The sequence below is a fragment of the Hyla sarda genome, chromosome 2 (genome assembly GCF_029499605.1).
Source record: "Hyla sarda isolate aHylSar1 chromosome 2, aHylSar1.hap1, whole genome shotgun sequence".
NCBI classification, from domain to species: Eukaryota; Metazoa; Chordata; class Amphibia; order Anura; family Hylidae; genus Hyla; species Hyla sarda.
In genome coordinates, this window is record NC_079190.1 from 98,725,724 (window position 1) to 98,749,999 (window position 24,276).

The 24,276-nt window shown below is 43.3% G+C and overlaps 1 protein-coding gene across 2 annotated transcripts in view; it reads right to left on the reverse strand.

The window, feature by feature from the left end:
* Nucleotides 1–24,276, reverse strand: part of BIN2 (bridging integrator 2) — a 95,460-nt gene that overhangs the window by 44,371 nt on the left and 26,813 nt on the right. For both annotated transcript variants that reach the window (XM_056562669.1, XM_056562668.1), the window contains exons 2-5: nucleotides 21,583–21,663; nucleotides 19,601–19,655; nucleotides 3,810–3,904; nucleotides 2,241–2,336 (exon numbers count right to left, since the gene is read on the reverse strand). In XM_056562669.1, the coding sequence (XP_056418644.1) occupies nucleotides 2,241–2,336; nucleotides 3,810–3,904; nucleotides 19,601–19,655; nucleotides 21,583–21,663 (327 nt within the window). The remainder of the gene's footprint in view (nucleotides 1–2,240; nucleotides 2,337–3,809; nucleotides 3,905–19,600; nucleotides 19,656–21,582; nucleotides 21,664–24,276) is intronic.

Here is a 24,276-nt window from a genome sequence, read left to right on the forward strand (position 1 = left end):
ATTGGATTCACCCAGTGTATTGGGTTTAGTGTGGGTGAACCTGGCTGACAGTTTTCCTTTAAATGGGTAGTATCATTAAACATCATTTTTTTTATTCAATAGATTGTTCCTAAAAATCTTTCTAATATATGTCATTAAAACAAAATCTATCTTTCACACTTTATTTTACATTTGAAATCCTGGTCACTAGGTGTCACCGTACAGGGTCCAGAATTAATTTCCCCCCCCTCATGTCGGGCACGTTCAGACCACTGCTGGCCAGGCAGCGTGGTCCAGCGTGGTCTGAAATGCGCGTCCTCAGTTCGCTCTCTGCCTGTATATGAAACAGGCAGAGAGTGAGCACAGTGCTAATTTAAATATCCCCGCCCCCTGCATCTCCCTCTTCTCAGTGCAGCTCGTGCGCGCGCGTCACGCGTAATTTAAATATCCCCACCCTCTGAATCTCCCTCTTCTCAGTGCAGGAAGATGGGCGGAAGCCGGCCGACCAGGCTTCAGATGACGTTGCGCCTGCCGGGCCACGCCCACTTCCTGCCCTCGCAAACAGCTCAACACTGAGCTACCGAAGATGCTATTAGAAAGGTAATTAAATGGGGTTTTACATAAAAATAAATAAAGGATAGAGGTAGTTAGTGTCAGGGACAGATGGGGAGGGGGATTAGGGAAAGTTTAGTTAATGATAGCTACTATTTAAATACAATTTTTTCCATCCCTACTGCATCCCCATCATCATACAAAAAAAATTTGGGGGAGCGGAATAACAGATTTTCTAAGGCTCAAGACAAGACTAATCTTCTATAGTATATATAGACAAAATGAATCCAAAATATGCATGTGCTTATGTGTCCTAACATTTGAATTTAGTTCTATTTATCTACATCAAGGTGTATGGGAGTATAATGAGAATAATATAGTAGGACATTTTAATAGAACAAGACTATATGAGGATGGATGCTGACTTATTAAAGAGGTTGTCCGCTGCCTTGCCTTCCGGAGCTCCGCTCGCCCCGTCTGGAAGTTCATTACTCCGAACGCTGTGTGCGGGCTTCCATGTTCGAGGCCGCCCCCTCGTGACGTCACGCCCGCCCCCTCAACAAAAGTCTATGGGAAGGGGGCGCGACGTCATGAGGGGGTGGCCTTGAACACCGAAGCCTGCACACAGCGTTCGGAGTAATGAACTTCCAGACGGGGCGAGTGGAGCTCCGGAAGGCAGGGCAGCGGACAAACCCTTTAAGGGTCCCTGCCAGAGGAGTAGCTTGTAGCTTCAGGGCCCTGATGCCAATTATTGTACTGCTCTTCTATGGGGCAGATGTGCTTTGGGGCCCTCTTAGGCACCAGGGCCCCGATGTGACTGCTACTTCTATAGCTACACTCCTGTTCCCTGTGCTAAAGTGTGTCTGGGCCCTTTACTATTCACACAGTACACAAAGCTATTACATCACCATTACCCACACTGTGAACATGTCACTAATACATTAGACATATGCCACACAAAAGATACTCACATAAAATGCATATTGTACTCAAACATTAAACATACTGGCCCAGATTTACTTTTTGCAAATGTGACAGATTTCTGGCCCGTCTGAAAAGAGATGTAGCCTCAGTAAAAAAAAGAAGTGGTACAGTAATAGGAGTTTGGCTTACGAAGCACTTCTACCTACCTAGCCTTGTTGGTGCCCCCGCAGCTTCTGTTTGGCTATGTCTGAACCCCCTGATTTTCTATCTTTTTCCCGCTTCTGAGACTAGTGCTTGGTGGAGGACCTGCCAGCTCAGCCAATCACTGGTCATAGTGGTGTCTTGGCCAGTGATTGGCTAAGCTGACAGTTCGTTTTCAAAATTGGGAAGAAGACAGAAGATTAAGGGACATGACAGGACAAATGGGAGATACTGGGGACCAGCGGGGGACTGTGTCTAGGTAGTATAGGTTTTTCTTCTATTTTAACCTGGCCCCAGTAACCTATATAAAAAAAAACTCAGATGTTTTAGATGTAAAAAAAAGTTGCAAAAATATTTCAAAATTGTGGCTGATTTACACCGCAAAAAGTAAGCGAGTATGATATTAGAAAATGTGAGTGAATTTAGTTGCCTTTAGCTATTTGTTGGGCAATGTTAGTTTTACCAATTTCCTTGTATTTAACATACAGTATTATTATATTCAAGGAAATATCAGTTATCAGATTACATTCTAATAATAATATGACAATGATTCATATTTTTGATTCAATGATCTATCATATCACCTTCATCTCTGAGAACTGGGACATGTAATTCTCCATGATGTGGACGGCCTGGTCAGCTAATTTTTCTTCATAGTCACTCCAGAGAAGATCATTGTTCTAAAAACAAATCCCCCAAAAAAAGCTCATCACAAAGGCTCATCACTACACCGGTGAAAATGATGTATAACTGGAGAACAACAAACCGAAGCTATTACTTTCTGCATCCTGCTAATGGTGGATATGTGCTCTGACATTGTATTGTACTTACCTTATGCTGTATATTTATTCGGTAAAGTCCCAACTGCTACCATCTAAATACCATGAGGGTATTTTTAAATATGTAATATTGTTTTAGTTTTTGCATTCTGATATCAGACATGCTATGTGTTATTTATGTACTAAATTTCCCTAAAAGCTCATACACACAAAGCAAAGTTGCATATGTGCATTGAAGCGAAGCATACCTATTCCCTTTTGGTCCATGCTATCTTGCTGCTGTGTTGTACCTCTGGGGGGCAATTAAAGCTGCAGCTTGGGCTCATAGACGTCTAGAGGCATGGTCATGACGTTCTGGGTGCATTCTGTTTTCCTTTGCTCACCAGGGCCACATCATCATCAGCTGCAGAATACGTTGACCACATTTCCTTCCTAACTCAGTGTCTAAAAATATTGTCCGTCCTTAGCCATAGCTTCTGTATTGACTGTAAAGATTCTCTCATGTTACTAAAGCTATACAGCAAAAACAAAATAATTTTGCAAACATTGTACCATGGTATACTGTGTGCGCAGTTTTTTTTAGAAAAGTGAGTGTTTTGACCATATCAATCATTGTTATGTATATTTGCCAACTCTAGGCCTTATAAATGTGAATGCTTATTCAATTAAAGGGGTACTCCGGTGGAAACACCTTTTTTTTTTTTTTTTTTTAATCAACTGGTGCCAGAAAGTTAAACAGATTTGTAAATTACTTGTATTAAAAAATCTTAATCCTTCCAGTACTTATTAGCTGCTGAATACTACAGAGGAAATTCTTTTATTTTTGGAACACAGAGCTCTCTGCTAACATCTCGAGCACAGTGCTCTCTGCTGACATCTCTGTCCATTTTAAGAACTGTCCAGAGTAGGAGAAAATCCCCATAGCAAACATCTGCTGCTCTGGTCAGTTCCTAAAATCGACAGAGATGTTAGCAGAGAGAACTGTGCACGTGATTCAGCAGAGAGTACTGTGTTCCAAAAAGAATATAATTTCCTCTGTGGTATTCAGCAGCCAATAAGTACTGGAAGGATTAAGATTTTTTAATAGAAGTAATTTACAAATCTGTTTAACTTTCTAGCACCAATTGATAAAAAAAAAGTTTTCCACCGGAGTACCCCTTTCAGGCATATCAGGGGATGTGGCAGCTAGTTGAAGATGGGTTACTGGTATGGGCTTGTATTATCACAGATGAGCTAGATGGACCTTTTCAGGTTGAACATAAACTCAAAATCAACTTCCAAACTTACTGCCAGTTTTAAGAAGACACTTTCTTCAAACAGTGGTGCAAAAACCTTATGGTAAATGCAAGTTATATAGTCCAGCTGTATATTTACCTCTACAATTGCTTTCAGGGAATCACACCCATCCCAGTCTGGTCTGTAGATGACTTGAAGTGTTTCTGATAATCTCTTAGAACTTTCATGCATTGCTAAAAATAGGAAGGGTATCACATTATATCTACAATTTGTAACAAGTTTCATAAATTGCATCAATTCACCTGGATACAAACATAAATTACTAAAATACTATATTATAATAGTGAACTATGTCTTAGAAGATGTCTGTTATTTCAGAAGTATTGATGTAGCATAATTAAACACACAGTTGTATAGTAATATATTTAATTTTATTTATATAACACCATCATATTCTGCAGAACTGTACAGAGCTTGTCATCGCTCAAATCGGTCACTTATCTGTATATTTTGTGTTGTTAGAGGAACTGAAGTGCCTTGAGGAAACCCATACAAATACGGGGAGAACATACAAACTCCTTGCAAAAGTTGTCCTTTGAACCTAGGACTAATAGATTTGGGCGATTGTTTAGCAAATAACAAAATTTGAACAATTAATTTGTGATCAAAGGGTCCCCTACCAATAAGCAAATATCAGTATTTCCTATGGCTGGAATCCCCAACAATCAGCTCTAAACTGTTAAAATAAAGCAGTACATTGCTCATAATAAAATTAATGGAAACAGGCTGTCCAGATTAAGAGCGCGTTTGTAGCCGCTCTACACACTAGCTACCAGTTGATGGTCTAGAATGAGTGACCGCTAATTGCCTTATAAGGTGTTTGAGATAACTTCTATGTTTTTGAGTTTTCTTATAGATAGTATTTTGGTAAATAATATGGGGAGGAGAGTGGGGGTTATAGATAATTTTTTTTTTTTTTTTTACAAAGTGTACCTGTCAAATCCCACACACACACACAAAAATGTGTTACTCAGTACCTAATCCTGACCAGGTACATCTAATTTTTTTGCCTTGATCACCTATATTTATTATAAAAAATCCCTCTTTTCATTAGATCACAGTGTTAGAAATCCTCTCAGGTGAAGGGGGTGTGTCCCTCCTTGTGGTGGGAGGTAATTGGTGTTTCTGCTCATGCAGCCTTGTCCATGAGTCATCTCTTGTTTATGACTCATGGACAAGCCTGATGCTACTGCAGGACTAGTTAGTGTCCCAGTAGGTGTTGGGACCCCTAGTGATGAGATTTTCAGGAGCCGTTTTCTTTATTAAAAATTCAAAAACTTTAAACAACCATATTACAAAAGGTCTTTAACCCCTTAAAGGGGTACTCCTCCCCTAGACATCTTATCCCTTATCCAAAGGATAGGGGATAATATGTCAGATTGTGGGGGTCCCGCCTCTGGGGACCCCCGGGATCTCGGCTGCAGCACCCCGCTGTCATTACTGCACAGAGCAAACTCGCTCAGTGCGTAATGATGAGCAATACAGGGGCCAAAGCATACAGGGGTGGGCTGTGATGTCACGAGGGGCAGAGCCGTGACATCACGGCCCGCCCCCTCAATACAAGTCTATGGGAGGGGGTGTTGTGGCCGTCATGCCCCCTCCCATAGACTTTCATTAAGGGGGCGGACTGTGATGTACTGAGGGGCGGGGCCACGACATCACGATGCTCTGGCCCCTGTATCGCCCGTCATTATGCACAGAGTGAGTTTTCTCTGTGCATTAATGAAAGCAGGGTGCTGCAGCCAAGATCCCAGGGGTCCCCAGTGGCGGGGCCCCCGCGATCTGACATCTTATCCCCTATCCTCTGGATAGGGGATAAGATGTCTAGGGGCGAAGTACCCCTTTAAGGACTCAGGGTTTTTCCGTTTTTGCATTTACATTTTTTCCTCCTTACCTTTTAAAAATCATAACCCTTTCAATTTTGCACCTAAAATTCCATATTATGGCTTAGGTTTTGCACCACCAATTCTATTTTGCAATGACATATGCCATTTTACAAAAAAAATCCACGGCGAAACAGAACAAAAAATTAATTGTGCCACAAAATTGAAGAAAAAAATCCATTTTGTAAATTTGGGGGGCTTCTGTTTCAACGCAGTACATTTTTCGGTAAAAATAACAAATTTTCTTCTGTAAATTATTCTGTAGGTCCATACGATTAAAATGATACCCTACTTATATAGGTTTGATTTTGTATTCTGGAAAAAATCATAACTACATACATGAAAATGAATACATTTAAAATTTTCATCTTTTGACCCTATAATTTTTTTATTTTTCCGCGTACGGGGCAAATTTTTTGCCCCGTGATCTGAAGTTTTTGGCGGTACCATTTTTGTATTGATCAGACGTTTTGATCGCTTTTTATTCATTTTTTCATGATATAAAAAGTGAATAAAATACGCTATATTGGACTTATGAATATTTTTTGCGCATATGCCATTGACTGTACGGTTTAATTAACGATATATTTTTATAGTTCAGAGATTTCCGCTATACCGCATATGTTTATTTTTATTTACACAGCTCTTTTTTTTTAACCACTTGAGGACGCAGGGTGCACCCGTACGCCTCCGTTTCCGTGCAGGCCCGTCGCTACAGGACAGTCAAACCAAGCAATTGCTTGGGGCCCCGAGCTGGCTGGGGGCCCCCGAGCACAGCCAGTGCTTGCCAGTCCTGTAGCGACAGGGCAATTCCCCCCATCACCAGGGCCGGATTAACAATCGTGCTCTTGGAGTTTGAGCTTCGGGCCCCAGAGCTTTGGAGTTCTTCTCACCTCACCACAATCACGCTCCTCCCACCCCCGCTGCACTTGGTATCTTCCCTCAGCCCCGGACTCTTCTCTCAGCCTTCAGCCGTCTGAGCAGGAGGAGGGGGAGGGGGGGAGGAGAGAGCACAGAGCTGTGAGGAAAAGAGACCGCAGAGGCTGTACAACATGGGGCCTGACTAAAGTAGGTTTCCCTGCCTGTATATATATATATATATGTGTATATATGTGTGTGTGTGGATATATATATATATATATATATATATGTGTGTGTACATATGTGTATGTCTATGTACTGTGCCTGTGTGTGTGTTACTACTGTGGATGACTATATGTAAAGTGCATGTGTGTATCTATACCAGTGTTTCCCAACCAGGGTGACTCCAGTTGTTGCAAAACTACAACTCCCAGCATGCCCGGACAGCCAAAGGCTGTCTGGAGATGCTGGGAGTTGTAGTTTTGCAACCTCTGTAGGCTCACTGGTTGGGAAACACTGATCTATTCTAGCTGTGTGTGTATGATGCATGTATAGTATCTAATGTGTACAGTATATGTGTGTGTATGAAGCATGTATAGTATGTAATGTGTGCAGTGTGTGTGTGTGTGTGTGTGTATGAAGCATGCATGTATAGTATGTAATGTGTACAGTATGTTGTGTGTGTATGAAGCATGCATGCACAGTATGTAATGTGTACAGTATGTGTGTGTATGAAGCATGCATGTATAGTATGTAATGTGTACAGTATGTGTGTGTGTATGATGCATGTACAGTATGTAATGTGTACAGTATGTTGTGTGTATGAAGCATGCATGTACAGTATGTAATGTGTACAGTATGTTGTGTGTGTATGATGCATGTACAGTATGTAATGTGTACAGTATGTTGTGTATATGAAGCATGCATGTACAGTATGTAATGTGTACAGTATGTTGTGTGTATGATGCATGTACAGTATGTAATGTGTACAGTGTGTGTGTATATAATGCATGTACAGTATGTAATGTGTACAGTGTGTTGTGTGTATGATGCATGTACAGTATGTAATGTGTACAGTATGTGTGTGTATGAAGCATACATGTACAGTATGTCATGTGTACAGTATGTTGTGTGTGCATGAAGCATGCATGTACAGTATGTCATGTGTATTGTGTGTGTATATAATGCATGCAGTGGAGGATCCAGGGGGGGGGGGGGGAACGGGGCAATTGCCCAGTCCCGTGCTTGCGCCCATTGGAAAGCAACACGGAGGAGCGGAGCAGTGTACAGGACATGCGCTGGCCAGAATGGTAAGTGACCAGCGGCACATCAGCTTCAGTGCTCCGACCACCGCTCCTCCAGTCCCGGGACCTACTGCTATGGTGGCCAGACCAGAGGAGCAGTGGTCGGAGCACTGAAGTAGGGCAGTAAACAGACATACAGCCTCCAGCCATACACTGTATGGCTGGAGGCTGTATGTCTGTGGGGGAACATACTACACCTAATGTGGGGGGACTATACTGCACCTAATGTGGGGGAACTATAGTCTAATGTGGGGAGAACTATACTGCACCTAATGTGGGGGAAGTATATTGCACCTAATGTGGGGGAACTATGCTGCACCTAATGTGGGGGGACTATACTGCACCTAATGTGGGGGGACTATACTGCACCTAATGTGGGGGAACTATACTGCACCTAATGTGGGCGGACTATACTGCACCTAATGTGGGGGGACTATACACCTAATGTGGGGGGACTATACTGCACCTAATGTGGGGGAACTATAGCCTACTGTAGGGAGAACTATACTGCACCTAATGTGGGGGGACTATAGCCTAATGTGGGGAGAACTATACTGCACCTAATGTGGGAAACTATACTGCACCTAATGTGGGGTAAACTATACTGCCAACCTAATGTGGAGAACTATACTGCACCTAATGTGGAGAACTGTACTTCACCTAATGTGGAGAACTATACTGCACCTAAAGTGGGGAGAACTATATTGCACATAATGTGGAGAACTATACTGCACCTAATGTGGGGAACTATACTGCACCTAATGTAGGGGGACTATACTGTACCTAATGTGGGGGAACTAAAGGCCTAATGTAGGATAACTGTACAGCACCTAATGTGGGGAACTATACTGCCTAATCTGGGGGAACTATACTGCACCTAATGTGGGGGACTATACTGCACCTAATTTTCTAAACTGGAGCCCTCCAGATGTTGCAAAACTACAACTCTCAGCATGCTCAGGCAGCTGTTTGAGCATGCTGGGATTTGTAGTTTTGCAACATCTGGAGGGCCACAGTTTGGAGATCGATTTGCTGTGGTTTCTAAACCGTGGCCCTCTAACTCTTGCAAAAATACAACTCCCAGCATGCACAAACAGCAAACGGCTGTCTCACCATGCTGGGAGTTATAGTTGCGTACCTCCAGCTGTTGCATAACTACATCTCCCAACATTCCCTTCGGCTATCAGTACATGCTGGGAGTTGTAGTTTAGCAACAGCTGGATGCACTCTGGTTAGAAAATACTGGCCCTGATTTACTAAGAGTGGAGTGTTTATTCTGGAGTGATTTCAATATCACTCGTCTTTTTTTCTGGCTTATTTATTATTCTGTCGCACATGTCGGTTATTTTTGTGTCGCACGTTTTTTTGTGTGGCACTAGTCAATTGTGTCGCACAAACTCCGAGCTAAAGAAATTAGTTGTGTGAGTCAAAATGGTTTAGACTTGTTTGTTTAAAAATGTTTCCATGAATCAAAAGTATTCATGTGTTATAATTTTTCAAACATTACAACAATTATCCTTGTTTGTCAGCTTGGGTGTTAAATTGATTTAAACCTAATATTGCAAATGTGTTGAAAAGAAAAAAAATATAAACATTAACTATCATAAAAGCATTCAATATTTTATTCATAAAATTGTTGAACTGTACAAAATGTTTTCAGGTTATAAAACAAGTTACTTTCACAAAAGACACCATGGTAAACAGTCCCTTGTTAGAAATCACTCCATTTTTGGAATTTCACTCACCCTCTTGGCTGTCAATTATTGCGTGAGGCAAATTCACACTTTTTCTCGAGTGATTTTGGAAATACTCCAAGTATTTTTTGTTTTTTGTCGGTAAAACGCCCATTTTTGCATAAAACACACCCATTTTTGCATAAAACACTGCGAGTGTTTTCTAAAGTGTCGGTTGTGCGACAAAAATATTGTCGCATAAATAGTCGCACAGACGTTGCGACAAAAATTTAGGTGCAATAACTGAGAAAAAGAGGGCCACTGAGTTAGGTAACAGAACGTAACTGAAGGTTTTCCAACCAGTGTGCCTCCAGCTGTTGCAAAACTACAACTCCCAGCATGCATGGTCTGTCAGTACATGCTAAGAGTTGTAGTTTTGCAACAGCTGGAGGTTTGCCACCTCCATGTAAATGTACAGGGTACATTCACAATGGCGGGTTTACAGTGAGTTTCCGGCTTCAAGTTTGAGCTGCGTCAAATTTTCCGCCGCAGCGCAAACTCCTAGCGGGAAACTCACAGTAAGCCCCCGCCTGTGTGAATGTACCCTAAAAACACTACACTGCACAAAATAAAGGGTAAAACACTACATTTACACCCCCTTACACTGCCCCCCCCCCAATAAAAATGAAAAACGTATCATACGGCAGTGTTTCCAAAACGGAGCCTCCAGCTGTTGCAAAACAACAACTTCCAGCATTTCCGGATAGCCACTGACTGTCCAGGCATACTGGGAGTTTAGCAACAGCTGTAGGCACCCTTTTTGGGAATCACTGGCGTAGAATACCCCTTTGTCCACCCCTATACAATCCCTAATTTAGTCCTCAAAAGCGCATGGTGCTCTCTCACTTCGGAGCCCTGCCGTATTTCAAGAAAACAGTTTAGGGCCACATATGGGGTATTACTCGGGCGCAATTGCGTTACACATTTTGGTGGGCTTTTTCTCCTCTTACCCCTTATGAAAAGGAAAAATTACATTAACATGATGCTGTTACCCCATTGCTTTTTATTTTCACAAGAGGTAAAAGGAAAAAAGGACCCCCAAAATTTGTAACGCAATTTGTCCTGAGTACGGAAATACCCCATATGTGGGTGTAAAATGCTCTGCGGACGCACAACAAGGCTCAGGAGTGAGAGCGCACTATGTACATTTGAGGCCTACATTGGTCAATTGCACAGCTGATTTTACAGCGGTTCTGACATAAATGCAAAAAAAAATACCCACATGTGACCCTATTTTGGAAACTACACCCCTCACGGATTATAACAAGGGGTATAGTGAGCCTTAACTTCCCACAGGTGTTTGACAAATTTTCTTAAAGTTGGATGGGAAAATAAAACAAAATTTTTTTTTTCTGAAATGCTGGTGTTACCCTACATTTTTCATTTTTACAAGGGAAAATGGGAAAAAAGCCCCCAAAAATTTGTAACTCCATTTCTTCTGAGTAAGAACATACCCCATATTACGAAGTAAAGTGCTCTGCAGGCAAACTACAATGCTCAGAAGAGAAAGAGGCGCCATTGTCCGCAATTGAAGGCCACGTGTGTTTACAAAGCCCCCATAGTGCCAGAACAATGTACCCCGCCCATATGTGACCCTATTTTGGAACTACACCCCTCATGTAATGTAATAAGGGGTACAATGAGCATTTATGCCCCACAGGTGTCTGACAGATTTTTTGAACAGTGGTCCGTAAAAATGAAAAATTTAACTGCTCCAAAGATCTGTCAAACGCCAGTGGGGTGTAAATGTTCACTGCACGCCTTATTAAATTCTCTGAGGGATGTAGTTTCCAAAATGGGGTCACATGTGGGGAGGTCCACTGTTCTGGCACCACGGGGGCTTTGTAAACGCACATGGCCCCCGACTTCTTTTACAACCAAATTCTCTCTCCAAAAGATCAATGATGCTACTTCTCTTCTGAGCATTATAGTGCGGCAGTAGAGCACTTGACGTCCACACATGGGGTATTTCTATACTCAGGAGCAATGGGGTTACAAATTTTGGGGGGCATTTTCTCCTATTAACCCTTGTAAAAAATGTAAAATTTGGGGAAAAACTAGCATTTTAATGAAAACATTTTTTTGTTCATTTACACATCTGACTTTAACGAAAAGTCATCAAACACCTGTTTAAGGCTCACTGTACCCCTTGTTATGTCCCTTGAGGTGTTTATTTTCCAAAATAGTGTTCCATGTTGTTGTTTTTTTGCTGTTCTGGTTCCATAGGTGCTTCCTAAATGCCCCCCAAAAACCATTTCAGAAAAACTCACTCTTCAAAATCCCATTGTCGGTCCTTCCCTTCTGAGCCCTCTAGTGCATCCACATATTAGGTATTTCCTTACTCGAGGGAAATTGGGTTACAAATTTGAGAGTGATTTCTCTCCTTTTACCCCTTGTAAAAATTCAAAAACCTGTTCTGCAAGAACATGTTACTGTACAAAATGAAGATTTAGAATTTTCTCCTTCACAAAACGGAAAGGGGGAGGATTTTGTCTGTATGTGAAATCGAGTCTGAAGGCCGCACTATGGGAGGATATAGGGGAGGGAAACGATAATGTGGAGTCATTATGCGTAGAAATATATGGAGATAAAAAAAAAAAATCCTGATAGAGGTTTGCTATAATCCACCAAACATAATGGAAGACGCAGAAGATCAATTACTGAGGCAAATAAACAAGGCAGCAAATCAAAATTATGTGATAATAATGGGGGACTTTAACCCCTTAAGGACCGGGTTTTTTCCGTTTTTGCACTTTCGTTTTTTGCTCCTTAAAAAATCATAACTCTTTCAATTTTGCACCTAAAAATCCATATTATGGCTTATTTTTTGCGCCACCAATTCTACTTTGTAATGACGACAGTCATTTTGGCCAAAAATCTACGGTGTGCGACAAAATTGAAAAAAAAACACGCAGTTTTGTAACTTTTGGGGGCTTCTGTTTCTACGTAGTACATTTTTCGGTAAAAATGACACCTTATCTTTATTCTGTAGGTCCATACGGTTAATATGATATCCTACTTATATAGATTTGATTTTTGTATTGATAGGACTTATTGATCGCTTTTTATTCATTTTAAAATTATATAAAAAGTGACCAAAAATGCACTATTTTGGACTTTGGAATTTTTTTGCGCGTACGCCATTGACCGAGCGGTTTAATTAACGATATATTTTTTATAATTCGGACATTTCCGCACGTGGTGATACCATATATGTTTATTTTTATTTACACTGTGTTTTTTTTTTTTATAGGAAAAGGGGGGTGATTCAAACTTTTAATAGGGGTGGGGTTAAATGATATTCATTCACTTTTTTTTTTCACTTTTTTTTTGCAGTGTTATAGGTCCCATAGGGACCTATAACACTGCACTGTTACGCCGAGCGCTCCGGGTCCCCGTTCCTCCCCGGAGCGCTCGCCTCATCCCCGTTGCTGCAGCGCCCCGGTCAGATCCACTGACCGGGTGCGCTGCGGTCCCGCCTCCTGCCGGGGTGCGATTCGCGATGCGGGTGGCGCCCGCTCGCGATGCGCACCCCGGTCCCCGTACCTGACTCGCTCTCCGTCGGTCCTGTCCCGGCGCGCGCGGCCCCGCTCCCTAGGGCGCGCGCGCGCCGGGTCTCTGCAATTTAAAGGGCCAGTGCACCAATGTTGGTGCCTGGCCCAATCTTCCAATTACCTATTAGTGTGATCACCTGTGCACTTCCCTATATTACCTCACTTCCCCTGCACTCCCTGGCCGGATCTTGTTGCCTCAGTGCCTAGTGAAAGCGTTCCCTTGTCTGTTCCTAGCCCGTGTTCCTGACCTCCTGCCGTTGCCCCTGACTACGATCCTTGCTGCCTGCCTCGACCTTCTGCTACGTCCGACCTTGCTTCTGCCTACTCCCTTGTACCTCGCCTTTCTTCAGCATCATCAGCATCTTCAGCAGCCAGAGAGGTGAGCCGTTGCTAGTGGTTACGACCTGGTCACTACCGCCGCAGCAAGACCATCCCGCTTTGCGGCGGGCTCTGGTGAAAACCAGTAGTGTCTTAGAACCGGTCCACTAGCACGGTCCTCGCTATCCCTCTCTGGCACAGAGGATCCACTACCTGCCAGCCGGCATCGTGACAGTAGATCCGGCCATGGATCCCGCTGAAGTTCCTCTGCCAGTTGTCACTGACCTCCCTACGCTGGTCGCCCAGCAAGCTCGTCAGATCGCCCAGCAGTCGCAACAGATAGCGCAACGAGATCAACAGCTGGCATACTTGACCTCCGAGGCACTGCGTATTCAGTCACAAAGGTGACACAGTTCTTGATGTCAACTCTGCTTCTCCACGCCTTACTGTGTCTGTGCGGATATCTGCCTCTACCTTCTCCTTCTCTACTATGGTCCCCTTGGATTCCGGATCTGCAGGAAAATTTTTTTTGGCCTCTCTTATCAACAGGTTCTACGTCCCTGTGACCAGTCTCATGCGTTTCCGCACAGAACCCCTCCTAATGTGCATCGGACCTCTTCACGGAAAAATTGACTTTTTTTTCCTCAGGTTCTTTGGCCCCAAGAAGAGGGGGAGACCCAAGGGGGGGGGTACTGTTACGCCGAGCGCTCCGGGTCCCCGTTCCTCCCCGGAGCGCTCGCCTCATCCCCGTTGCTGCAGCGCCCCGGTCAGATCCACTGACCGGGTGCGCTGCGGTCCCGCCTCCTGCCGGGGTGCGATTCGCGATGCGGGTGGCGCCCGCTCGCGATGCGCACCCCGGTCCCCGTACCTGACTCGCTCTCCGTCGGTCCTGTCCCGGCGCGCGCGGCCCCGCTCCCTAGGGCGCGCGCGCGCCGGGTCTCTGCAATTTAAAGGGCCAGTGCACCAATGTTGGTGCCTGGCCCAATCTTCCAATTACCTATTAGTGTGATCACCTGTGCACTTCCCTATATTACCTCACTTCCCCTGCACTCCCTGGCCGGATCTTGTTGCCTCAGTGCCTAGTGAAAGCGTTCCCTTGTCTGTTCCTAGCCCGTGTTCCTGACCTCCTGCCGTTGCCCCTGACTACGATCCTTGCTGCCTGCCTCGACCTTCTGCTACGTCCGACCTTGCTTCTGCCTACTCCCTTGTACCTCGCCTTTCTTCAGCATCATCAGCATCTTCAGCAGCCAGAGAGGTGAGCCGTTGCTAGTGGTTACGACCTGGTCACTACCGCCGCAGCAAGACCATCCCGCTTTGCGGCGGGCTCTGGTGAAAACCAGTAGTGTCTTAGAACCGGTCCACTAGCACGGTCCTCGCTATCCCTCTCTGGCACAGAGGATCCACTACCTGCCAGCCGGCATCGTGACATGCACACACTGATCTTTATCATTGATCACTGGTTTCTCATAGGAAACCAGTGATTGATGATTCTGCCGCTTGATTGCTCATGCCTGGATCTCAGGCACTGAGCAGTCATTCGGCGATCGGACAGCGAGAAGGCAGTTAGGGGCCCTGCCGCTGTCCTGTAAGCTGTTCGGGATTCCGCGATTTCGCCACGGCTATCCCGAACAGCCCACTGAGTTAACCGGCACTTTTTACTTTCGCTTTTAGCCGCGCGGCTCAGCTCTGAGCGCGCGGCTAAAGGGTTGATATCGGCGCCGCGCGCTATTAGCGGCGGGTCCCGGCTTCACTATGACGCTGGGCCCGCCGTGATATGATGCGGGGTTACCGTGTAACCCCGCGTTATATCACGGGAGCAGGACCAAGGACGTACCGGTACGTCCTTGGTCCTTAAGGGGTTAACTATACTGATATAAATTGGGAGACTGAGACCTGTGAATTTCATAAAGGAAACCGGTTTCTGACTATAGCTAAAGACAATTATCTGTCCCAAATGGTGCAGGGCCCGACCAGAGGGGGCGCCCTACTAGACTTAATATTAACCAGCAGACCTGATAGAGTAACTAATGTGCAAGTAGAAGGATACCTAGGAAATAGTGACGATGATATAATACATTATAACTTGTTCTTCAATAAGGGAATCTCTCGAGGGGCCAAAAAAAAGTTTCAGATCAACTCAGAGAAGCCCTTAACAATATGATATGGGATAATGTCCTCAAAAACAAGAATACTGACACTAAATTGGAGACTTTTAAAAATATCTAAAATTTTCACTGCAAGATGTATATACCGTATGGGAATAAAAGGGTCAGAAATAAAAGAAAACCAATATGGATGAACAAAAATGTTAAGGGGGCAATAAATGACAAAAATAAAGCATTTAAACTACTAAAACAGGACGGCAGTGATGAAGCATTAAAAAGCTATAGAGAAAAAAGTAAAATATGTAAAAAACCTCTCTTATTAAAAAAAAGAAATGTATGACCCCATATCAGCATGGCTTTATGAGGGATCGGTCCTGTCAAACTAACCTGATCAGCTGTTATGAGGAGGTGAGCTCCAGACTTGGCCAGGGTGAATTGCTGGATGTCGTATATCTGGATTTTTCCAAAGCATTTGATATGGTTCTACATAAAAGGTTGGTGCATAAAATGAGAAGGATGGGGCTGAGGGAGAATGTGTGTAAGTGGGTAAGTAACTGGCTCAGTGATAGGAAACAGAGGGTGGTTATTAATGGTACTTATTCTGATTGGGTGGCTGTTACTAGTGGGGTACCACAGGGGTCCGTCTTGGGTCCTGTTCTATTTAATATAGTTATTAATGACCTTGTAGAGGGGTTGAATAGTAAAGTAGCAATCTATGCAGATGATACTAAACTCTGTAAAGAGGTAAACACTATAGAGGACAGTGCACTGTTACAAATGGATCTGGATAGGTTGAAGGTTTGGGCTGGGAAGTGGCAGATGAGGTTCAACACTGATAAATGTAAGGTAATGCACATGGGGAAGAAAAATCTGGGCTGGGATTATGTATTAAATGGGAGAACGCTTGGACGACTGACATGGAAAAGGATTTAGGAGTCTTAGTTAATAGTAAATTTAGCTGTAGTGACCAGTGTCGGCAGCTGCTGCCAAGGCAAATAAAATCATGGGGTGCATCAATAGGGGCATAGATGCCCACGACAAAGAAATAATTCTACCGCTGTACAAATCACTAGTCAGACCACACATAGAATACTGTGTACAGTACTGGGCACCAGTGTAAAAGAAAGATATAGGGGAGCTGGAGTGGGTTCAAAGACCGGCAACCAGAGTAATACGGGGAATGGGAGGACTACAGTACCCAGAAAGATTATCAGAATTAGGGTTATTTAGTTTAGAAAAAAGAAGGCTTAGGGGAGACCTAATAACTATGTATAAATATATCAGGGGACCGTACAGAGATCTCTCCCATGATCTATTTATACCCAGGACTGTATCTATAACAAGGGGGCATCCTCTACGTTTAGAAGAAACAAGGTTCCTACACTAGCACAGACGGGGGTTCTTTACTGTAAGAGCAGTGAGATTGTGGAATTCTCTGCCTGAGGAGGTGGTCATGGTGAACTCTGTAAAAGAGTTCAAAAGGGGTCTGGATGCATTTTTGGAGAGTAATAACATTACAGGTTATGGATTCTAGATCTATAGGGACAGAACGTTGATGATTTATTCTGATGTCATATTTGGAGCCGGGAAGGAATTTTTACCTCTAGTATGAGGGTTTTTTGCCTTATAGGTTGAACTTGATGGACTTTTGTCTTTTTTCAACCTTATGAACTATGTTACTATGTTACTTTGCTGCTTTTCCTGTGAATCAACTAAAGGGTTAACACACTTTCTGAATGTCATTTTGAATACTTTGAGGGGTGCAGTTTTTATTATGGGGTCATTTATGGGGTATTTCTAATATGAAGGCCCTTCAAATCCATTTAAAAGCTGAACTGATCCCTGAAAAATCCAGATTTTGAAAATTTTGTGAAAAATTTGAAAATTGCTGCTGAACTTTGAAGCCCTCTAATGTCTTCCAAAAGTAAAAACATGTCAAATTTATGATGCCAACATAAAGTAGACATATTGCACATGTGAATCAATATATAATGTATTTGGGATGTCCATTTTCCTTATAAGCAGAGTGTTTCAAAGTAAAAAAAAATAAAAAAAAGCTACATTTTTTATCGAATTTTAGATTTCTTTTTACCAAGAAATGATGCAAGTTTCGACTAAAATTTACCACTAACATAAAGTAGAATATGACATGAAAAAACTGTCTTGTAATCAGAACAAAAAGTAAAAGCATCCCAGAGTTATTAATGGTTAAAGTGACAGTGGTCAGATGTGCAAAAAATGCTCAGGTCCTTAAGGGGTAAAAATTTGAAAATGGGGGGTAATTCTTACTTTTATTAGGGCATGGGTTAAATGATCTTTATTAACTTTTTTTTCACACTTTTTGTTTGCAGTGTTATAGCCCCCTCTAGTGGCTATAGCACTGCACACACTGATCTGCTACACAGATCATTGCCGTACATTAACATGGCATTGATCAGTGTTATCGGCGGCTGATTGCTCAAGCCGGGATTTCATTCTTGGAGCAATCAATCGCCGATCCGACACGTAGGAGGCAGGTAAGGCACCCTTCTGCTGCATCCTAGCTGATCGGGACATTGCGATTTCACCGCAATGGTCCCAATCAGCCCAACTAAGCTGTTGGGAGTGTATTTGTGTTACTTTAGACGTGGTGATCAACTTTGAACATAGCGTCTAAAGGGTTAATAGCGTGCGGCACAATGACCAGTGCTGCACGCTATTAGCCACTGGTCCTTGATTTTATTAGCCGCCGGGACTGACCTGCTATGATGCGGGGGTCACAGCGGGACCCTGCATTATGGACCAGGACCGGGCGCAGGGCGTACAGGTACGCCCTGCGTCCTTAAGACGTAATTTATTTAACCCCTTAAGGACTCAGCCCATTTTGGCCTTAAGGACTCAGACAATTTAATTTTTACGTTTTCATTTTTTCCTCCTCGCCTTCTAAAAATCATAACTCTTTTATATTTTCATCCACAGACTAGTATGAGGGCTTTTTTTTTGCGCGACCAGTTGTCCTTCGTAATGACATAACTCATTATATCATAAAATGTATGGCGTAACCAAAAAACACTATTTTTGTGGGGAAATTAAAATGAAAAACGCAATTTTGAAAATTTTGGAAGGTTTCGTTTTCACGCCGTACAATTTATGGTAAAAATGAAATGTGTTGTTTATTCTGAGGGTCAATACGATTAAAATGATACCCATTATTACATACTTTTATATTATTGTTGCCCTTAAAAAAAAATCACAAACTTTTTAACCAAATTAGTACGTTTATAATCCCTTTATTTTGATGACCTATAACTTTTTTATTTTTCCGTATAAGCGGCGGTATGGGGGCTCATTTTTTGCGCCATGATCTGTACTTTTTTTTGATACCACATTTGCATATAAAAAACTTTTAATACATTTTTTTATAATTTTTTTTTTAATAAAATGTATTAAAAAAGTAGTAATTTTGGACTTATTTTTTTTTTTTTCGTTCACGCCGTTAACCGTACGGGATCATTAACATTTTATTTTAATAGTTCGGACATTTACGCACGCGGCGATACCAAATATGTCTATAAAAAATTTTTTTTACGCTTTTTGGGGGTAAAATAGGAAAAAACGAACGCCGGGAGCCGCACGGAGGAAGGAGAGGTGACCTCTGTGCGGCGTTATGAATGATCGGATCCCCGCAGCAGCGCTGCGGGCGATCCGATCATTCATTCAAATCGCGCACTGCCGCAGATCCCGGCACCTGAGGGGTTAATGGCGGACGCCCGCGAGATCGCGGGCGTCGGCCATTGCCGGCGGGTCCCTGGCTGCGATCAGCAGCCGGGATCAGCCGCGCATGACACGGGCATCGCTCCGATGCCCGCGGTTATGCTTAGGACGTAAATGTACGTCCTGGTGAGTTAAGTACCACCGCACCAGGACGTACATTTACGTCCTGCGTCCTTAAGGGGTTAAATCAGTAACAACATATAAAAGTTTTTGGATCTGACAGTGGTCATTTAACTTTGCAAATTGTAATATAGGCACCTCTCAAGGGCATTGGTATGTATGGAACGTAAATCTTTTAGAACCTGGCAGGGTGCAATATTGATTTATTTTACAGGTTTCTCCAAACAAATTGTCTTACCTTTTACAGCACTGAAAGCCGCCTTTAAATCCTTATACAACCTGTTACCTTCATTCTGAAAGAAAATAACCAATGTGTATTCGTAGGACTTATTTCCAACTATAAGCATTATTAAAGTATAAAATACATATCTTCAGCTGGTGGTCAAAGCTTGATTTTCCCACAATCTAATTTACAGGACAATAATAAATGAACTGTAATCTATTCTACGGATTTATATCACCCCAAAAAAACATTTTGATAGACTTAGATACCTCACTGCAGAAGAATGGACTTTTGAACAAATAAATAAAAAAATTATATATAATATACAGTCATGGCCATAAATGTTGGCACCCCTGAAATTTTTCTAGAAAATAAAGTATTTCTCACAGAAAAGGATTGCAGTAACACATGTTTTGCTATACACAAGTATATTCCCTTTGTGTGTATTGGAGCTAAACCAAAAAAGGGAGGAAAAAAAGCAAATTGGAGACAATGTCACACCAAACTCCAAAAATGGGCTGGACAGATTTATTGTCACCCTTAACTTAATATTTGGTTGCACACCCTTTGGAAAAAAATTACTGAATTCAGTCGCTTCCTATAGCCATCAATAACTTCTTACACCTCTCAGCCGGAATGTTGGACTATTCTTCCTTTGCTCCAGGTCTCTCTTTTTGGAATTTCCCAACAGCAATTTTTAGATCTCTCCACAGGTATTCGATGGAATTTAGATCTGGAATCATTGCTTGCCACTTCAGAACTCTCCAGCGCTTTGTTGCCATCAATTTCTGGGTGCTTTTTGACGTATGTTTGGGGTCATTGTCCTGCTGGAAGACCCAAGATCTCGGATGCAAACCCAGCTTTCTGACACCGGGCTGTACAGTGTGAAAAATCCGTTGGTAATCCTCAGATTTCATGATGCCTAGCACACATTCAAGGCACCCAGTGCCAGAGGCAGCAAAACAACCCCAAAACATCATTGAACCTCCACCATATTTCACTGTAGGTACTGTGTTCTTTTCTTTGTAGGCCTCATTCCATTTTCGGTAAAGAGTAGAATGATGTGCTTTACCAAAAAGCTCTATCTTGGTCTCATGTGTCCACAAGACATTTTCCCAGAAGGATTTAGGCTTAGTCAAGTTGATTTTGGCAAAATATAGTCTTGCTTTTTTATGTCTCTGTGTCAGCAGCGGGGTCCTCCTGGGTCTCCTGCCATAGTGTTTCATTTCATTCAAATGTCGACGGATAGTTTGTGTCGACACTGATGCTCCCTGAGCCTGCAGGACAGCTTGAATATCTTTGGAACTTGTTTGGGGCTGCTTATGCACCATCCGGACTATCCTGCGTTGACACCATTCATCAATTTTTCTCTTCCGTCCACGCCCAGGGAGATTAGCTACAGTGCCATGGGTTGCAAACTTCTTGATAATGTTGCACTGTGGACAAAGGCAAATCTAGATCTCTGGAGATGGACTTGTAACCTTGAGATTGTTGATATTTTTCCACAATTTTGATTCTCAAGTCCTCAGACAGTAATATTCTCCTTCTGTTGTCCATGCTTAGTGTGACACACAGACACACAATGCAAATACTAAGTGAACTTCTCTCCTTTTTATCTGCTTTCATGTGTGATTTTTATTTTGCCCACACCTGTTACTTGTCCCAGGTGAGTTTACCGGAGCATCACATGCTTGAAACAATCCTATTATCCACAATTTTGAAAGGGTGCCAATAATTTTGTCCAGACCATTTTTGAAGTTTGGTGTTACATTAAGTCCAATTTTCTTTTTTTCCTCCCTTTTTTGGTTTAGTTCCAATAAACACAAAGGGAATAAACATGTGTTACTGCAATCCTTTTCTGTGAGAAATATTTCTTTATCTTAAAAACATTTCAGGGGTGCCAACATTTACAGCCATGACTTTATATATTTTTTTATTTTATTTTTTTTATTTATATTTAGTCTTGTGTGTTACTTTCTTGGATTCTGTGAAGTTACCTGCTGCTTGTTAAAATCGTAAGCGCTCTGCTCAAACAGCTCATCCTTGGTTTCTATTGTTCTTCCCAACTTTTGTAGAACCTGAATAGAAATAAATATATATTTTGATTGTAATCTAAGGAAAAAAGAAATAGATGTATTTTTTTACGCAAGCGATCTGTAATATATCATGCCACTTAATGAGTGATCTTATAACACCCCTCACATGTAAAGGTAAAAATTACCTCTTTTTAACCCATACATTTCAAAGCCCCAAATGTTATATGACGATAGGCAGGGTGAGGTACCTATACGGGTGCAGAGGCCCTCTGCTAAATAGTAAGATACTGGAGTAACAAATGACACATGGTCAGGCCTTGTTATAGATGTATCTTCATACACCTGCATTTGCTGGCAGTTGAACCCCTGCCCTCTTTGGCGATTTTCATTTTTGCACTTTTGTTTTTTGCTTATTACCGTTTAAAAGTCATAACCCTTTCAATTTTGCAACCCTTAATTTTTGGGGGCTTCTGTTTCTACGCAGTACATTTTTTCAGTTAAAATGACACCTTATCTTTATTCTGTAGGTCCATATGATTAAAATGATACCCTACTTATATAGGTTTGATTTTGTATTACTTCTGAAAAAAATCATAACTCTATGCAGGAAAAGGTATATGTTTAACCCCTTAACGACGCAGGACGTATATTTACGTCCTGCGCCGGCTCCCGCGATATGAAGCGGGATCGCGCTGCGATCCCGCATCATATTGCGTCGGTCCCGGCGCTCATCAACGGCCGGGACCCGCGGCTAATACCACACATCAAAAGTGAAAGTGAAAGTGACCCGGCTGCTCAGTCGGGCTGTTCGGGACCGCCGCGGTGAAATCGCGGCGTCCCGAACAGCTGACAGGACACCGGGAGGGCCCTTACCTGCCTCCTCGGTGTCCAATCGGCGAATGACTGCTCCGTGCCTGAGATCCAGGCAGGAGCAGTCAAGCGCCGATAACACTGATCACAGGCGTGTTAATACACGCCTGTGATCTGTGTAAAAGATCAGTGTGTGCAGTGTTATAGGTCCCTATGGGACCTATAACACTGCAAAAAAAATGTAAAAAAAAGTGTTAATAAAGGTCATTTAACCCCTTCCCTAATAAAAGTTTGAATCACCCCCCTTTTCCCATAAAAAAAATAAAACTGTGTAAAAAAAAATAAAAATAAACATATGTGGTATCGCCGCGTACGTAAATGTCCGAACTATAAAAATATATAACTAATTAAACCACACGGTCAATGGCGTACGTGCAAAAAAATTCCAAAGTCAAAAAAGCGCATTTTTGGTCACTTTTTATACCATTAAAAAATGAATAAAAAGTGATCAAAAAGTCCGATCAAAACAAAAATCACACCGATAAAAACTTCAGATCACGGCGCAAAAAATGAGTCCTCATACTGCCTGAATGTGGAAAAATAAAAAAGTTATAGGGGTCAGAAGATGAAATTTTTAAACGTATAAATTTCCCTGCATGTAGTTATGATTTTTTCCAGAAGTGCGACAAAATCAAACCTATATAAGTAGAGTATCATTTTAACCGTATGGACCTTGTCACGATTCGGCTTACAGGTTGTGGATCCACTGTGTCAGCGAGGGATTGGCGTGGACCGTGCCGGTGGACCGGTTCTAAGTGGCTACTGGTGTTCACCAGAGCCCGCCGCAAAGCGGGATGGTCTTGCTGCGGCGGTAGCAACCAGGTCGCATCCACTATCAATGGCTCAACCTCGCTGACTGCTGAGAAGGCGTGGGACAGAAGGACTAGGCAGAGGCAAGGTCAGACGTAGCAGAAGGTCGGGGCAGGCGGCAAGGTTCGTAGTCAATATGGAAAGCAGGAGATCAGGTAACACAGGCTTGGACAACACTAAACGCTTTCACTGGCACAAGGCAACAAGATCCGGCAAGGGAGTGCAGGGGAAGTGAGTAGATATAGCCAGGGAGCAGGTGGAAGCTAATTAAGCTAATTGGGCCAGGCACCAATCATTGGTGCACTGGCCCTTTAAGTCTCAGAGAGCTGGCGCGCGCGCGCCCTAGAGAGCAGAGCCGCGCGCGCCAGCACATGACAGCCGGGGACCGGGACGGGTAAGTGACTTGGGATGCGATTCGCGAGCGGGCACGTCCCGCTATGCGAATCGCATCCCCGCCGGCAATGTCAGTGCAGCGCTCCCGGTCAGCGGGTCTGACCGGGGCGCTGCAGGGAGAGAGACGCCGTGAGCGCTCCGGGGAGGAGCAGGGACCCGGAGCTCTTGGTGTAACAGTACCCCCCCCCCTTAGGTCTCCCCCTTTTTTTGTCCGGCAACTGCTTTACCTGGGACGAGGACACCGGGAGTGAATGTAGGGTTTCCTCAAAGGCAGGCAGTACAGCAGGAGTGGAAATGGGGAGGGAGGGCAGAGGGTGAAGCTTGGCACGGGGCAGGGTGTCACCAGGACGGGGGCCAAGGGGAGGCAAGGCACAGTCCAGATAAGCCTTGGGGGGACCAGGTGTAGGAGGAGGCACAGAGGCTTGCCTGACGGGACTGGGAGGGGAAGAGAGGCATTTCTTGTGGCAAGCAGAGTCCCAGTTCTTGATCTCCCCGGTGGTCCAGTCAAGGGTGGGAGAATGAAGCTGGAGCCATGGCAGACTGAGGAGGACCTCAGAGGTGCAGTTGGGAAGGATGAAAAAT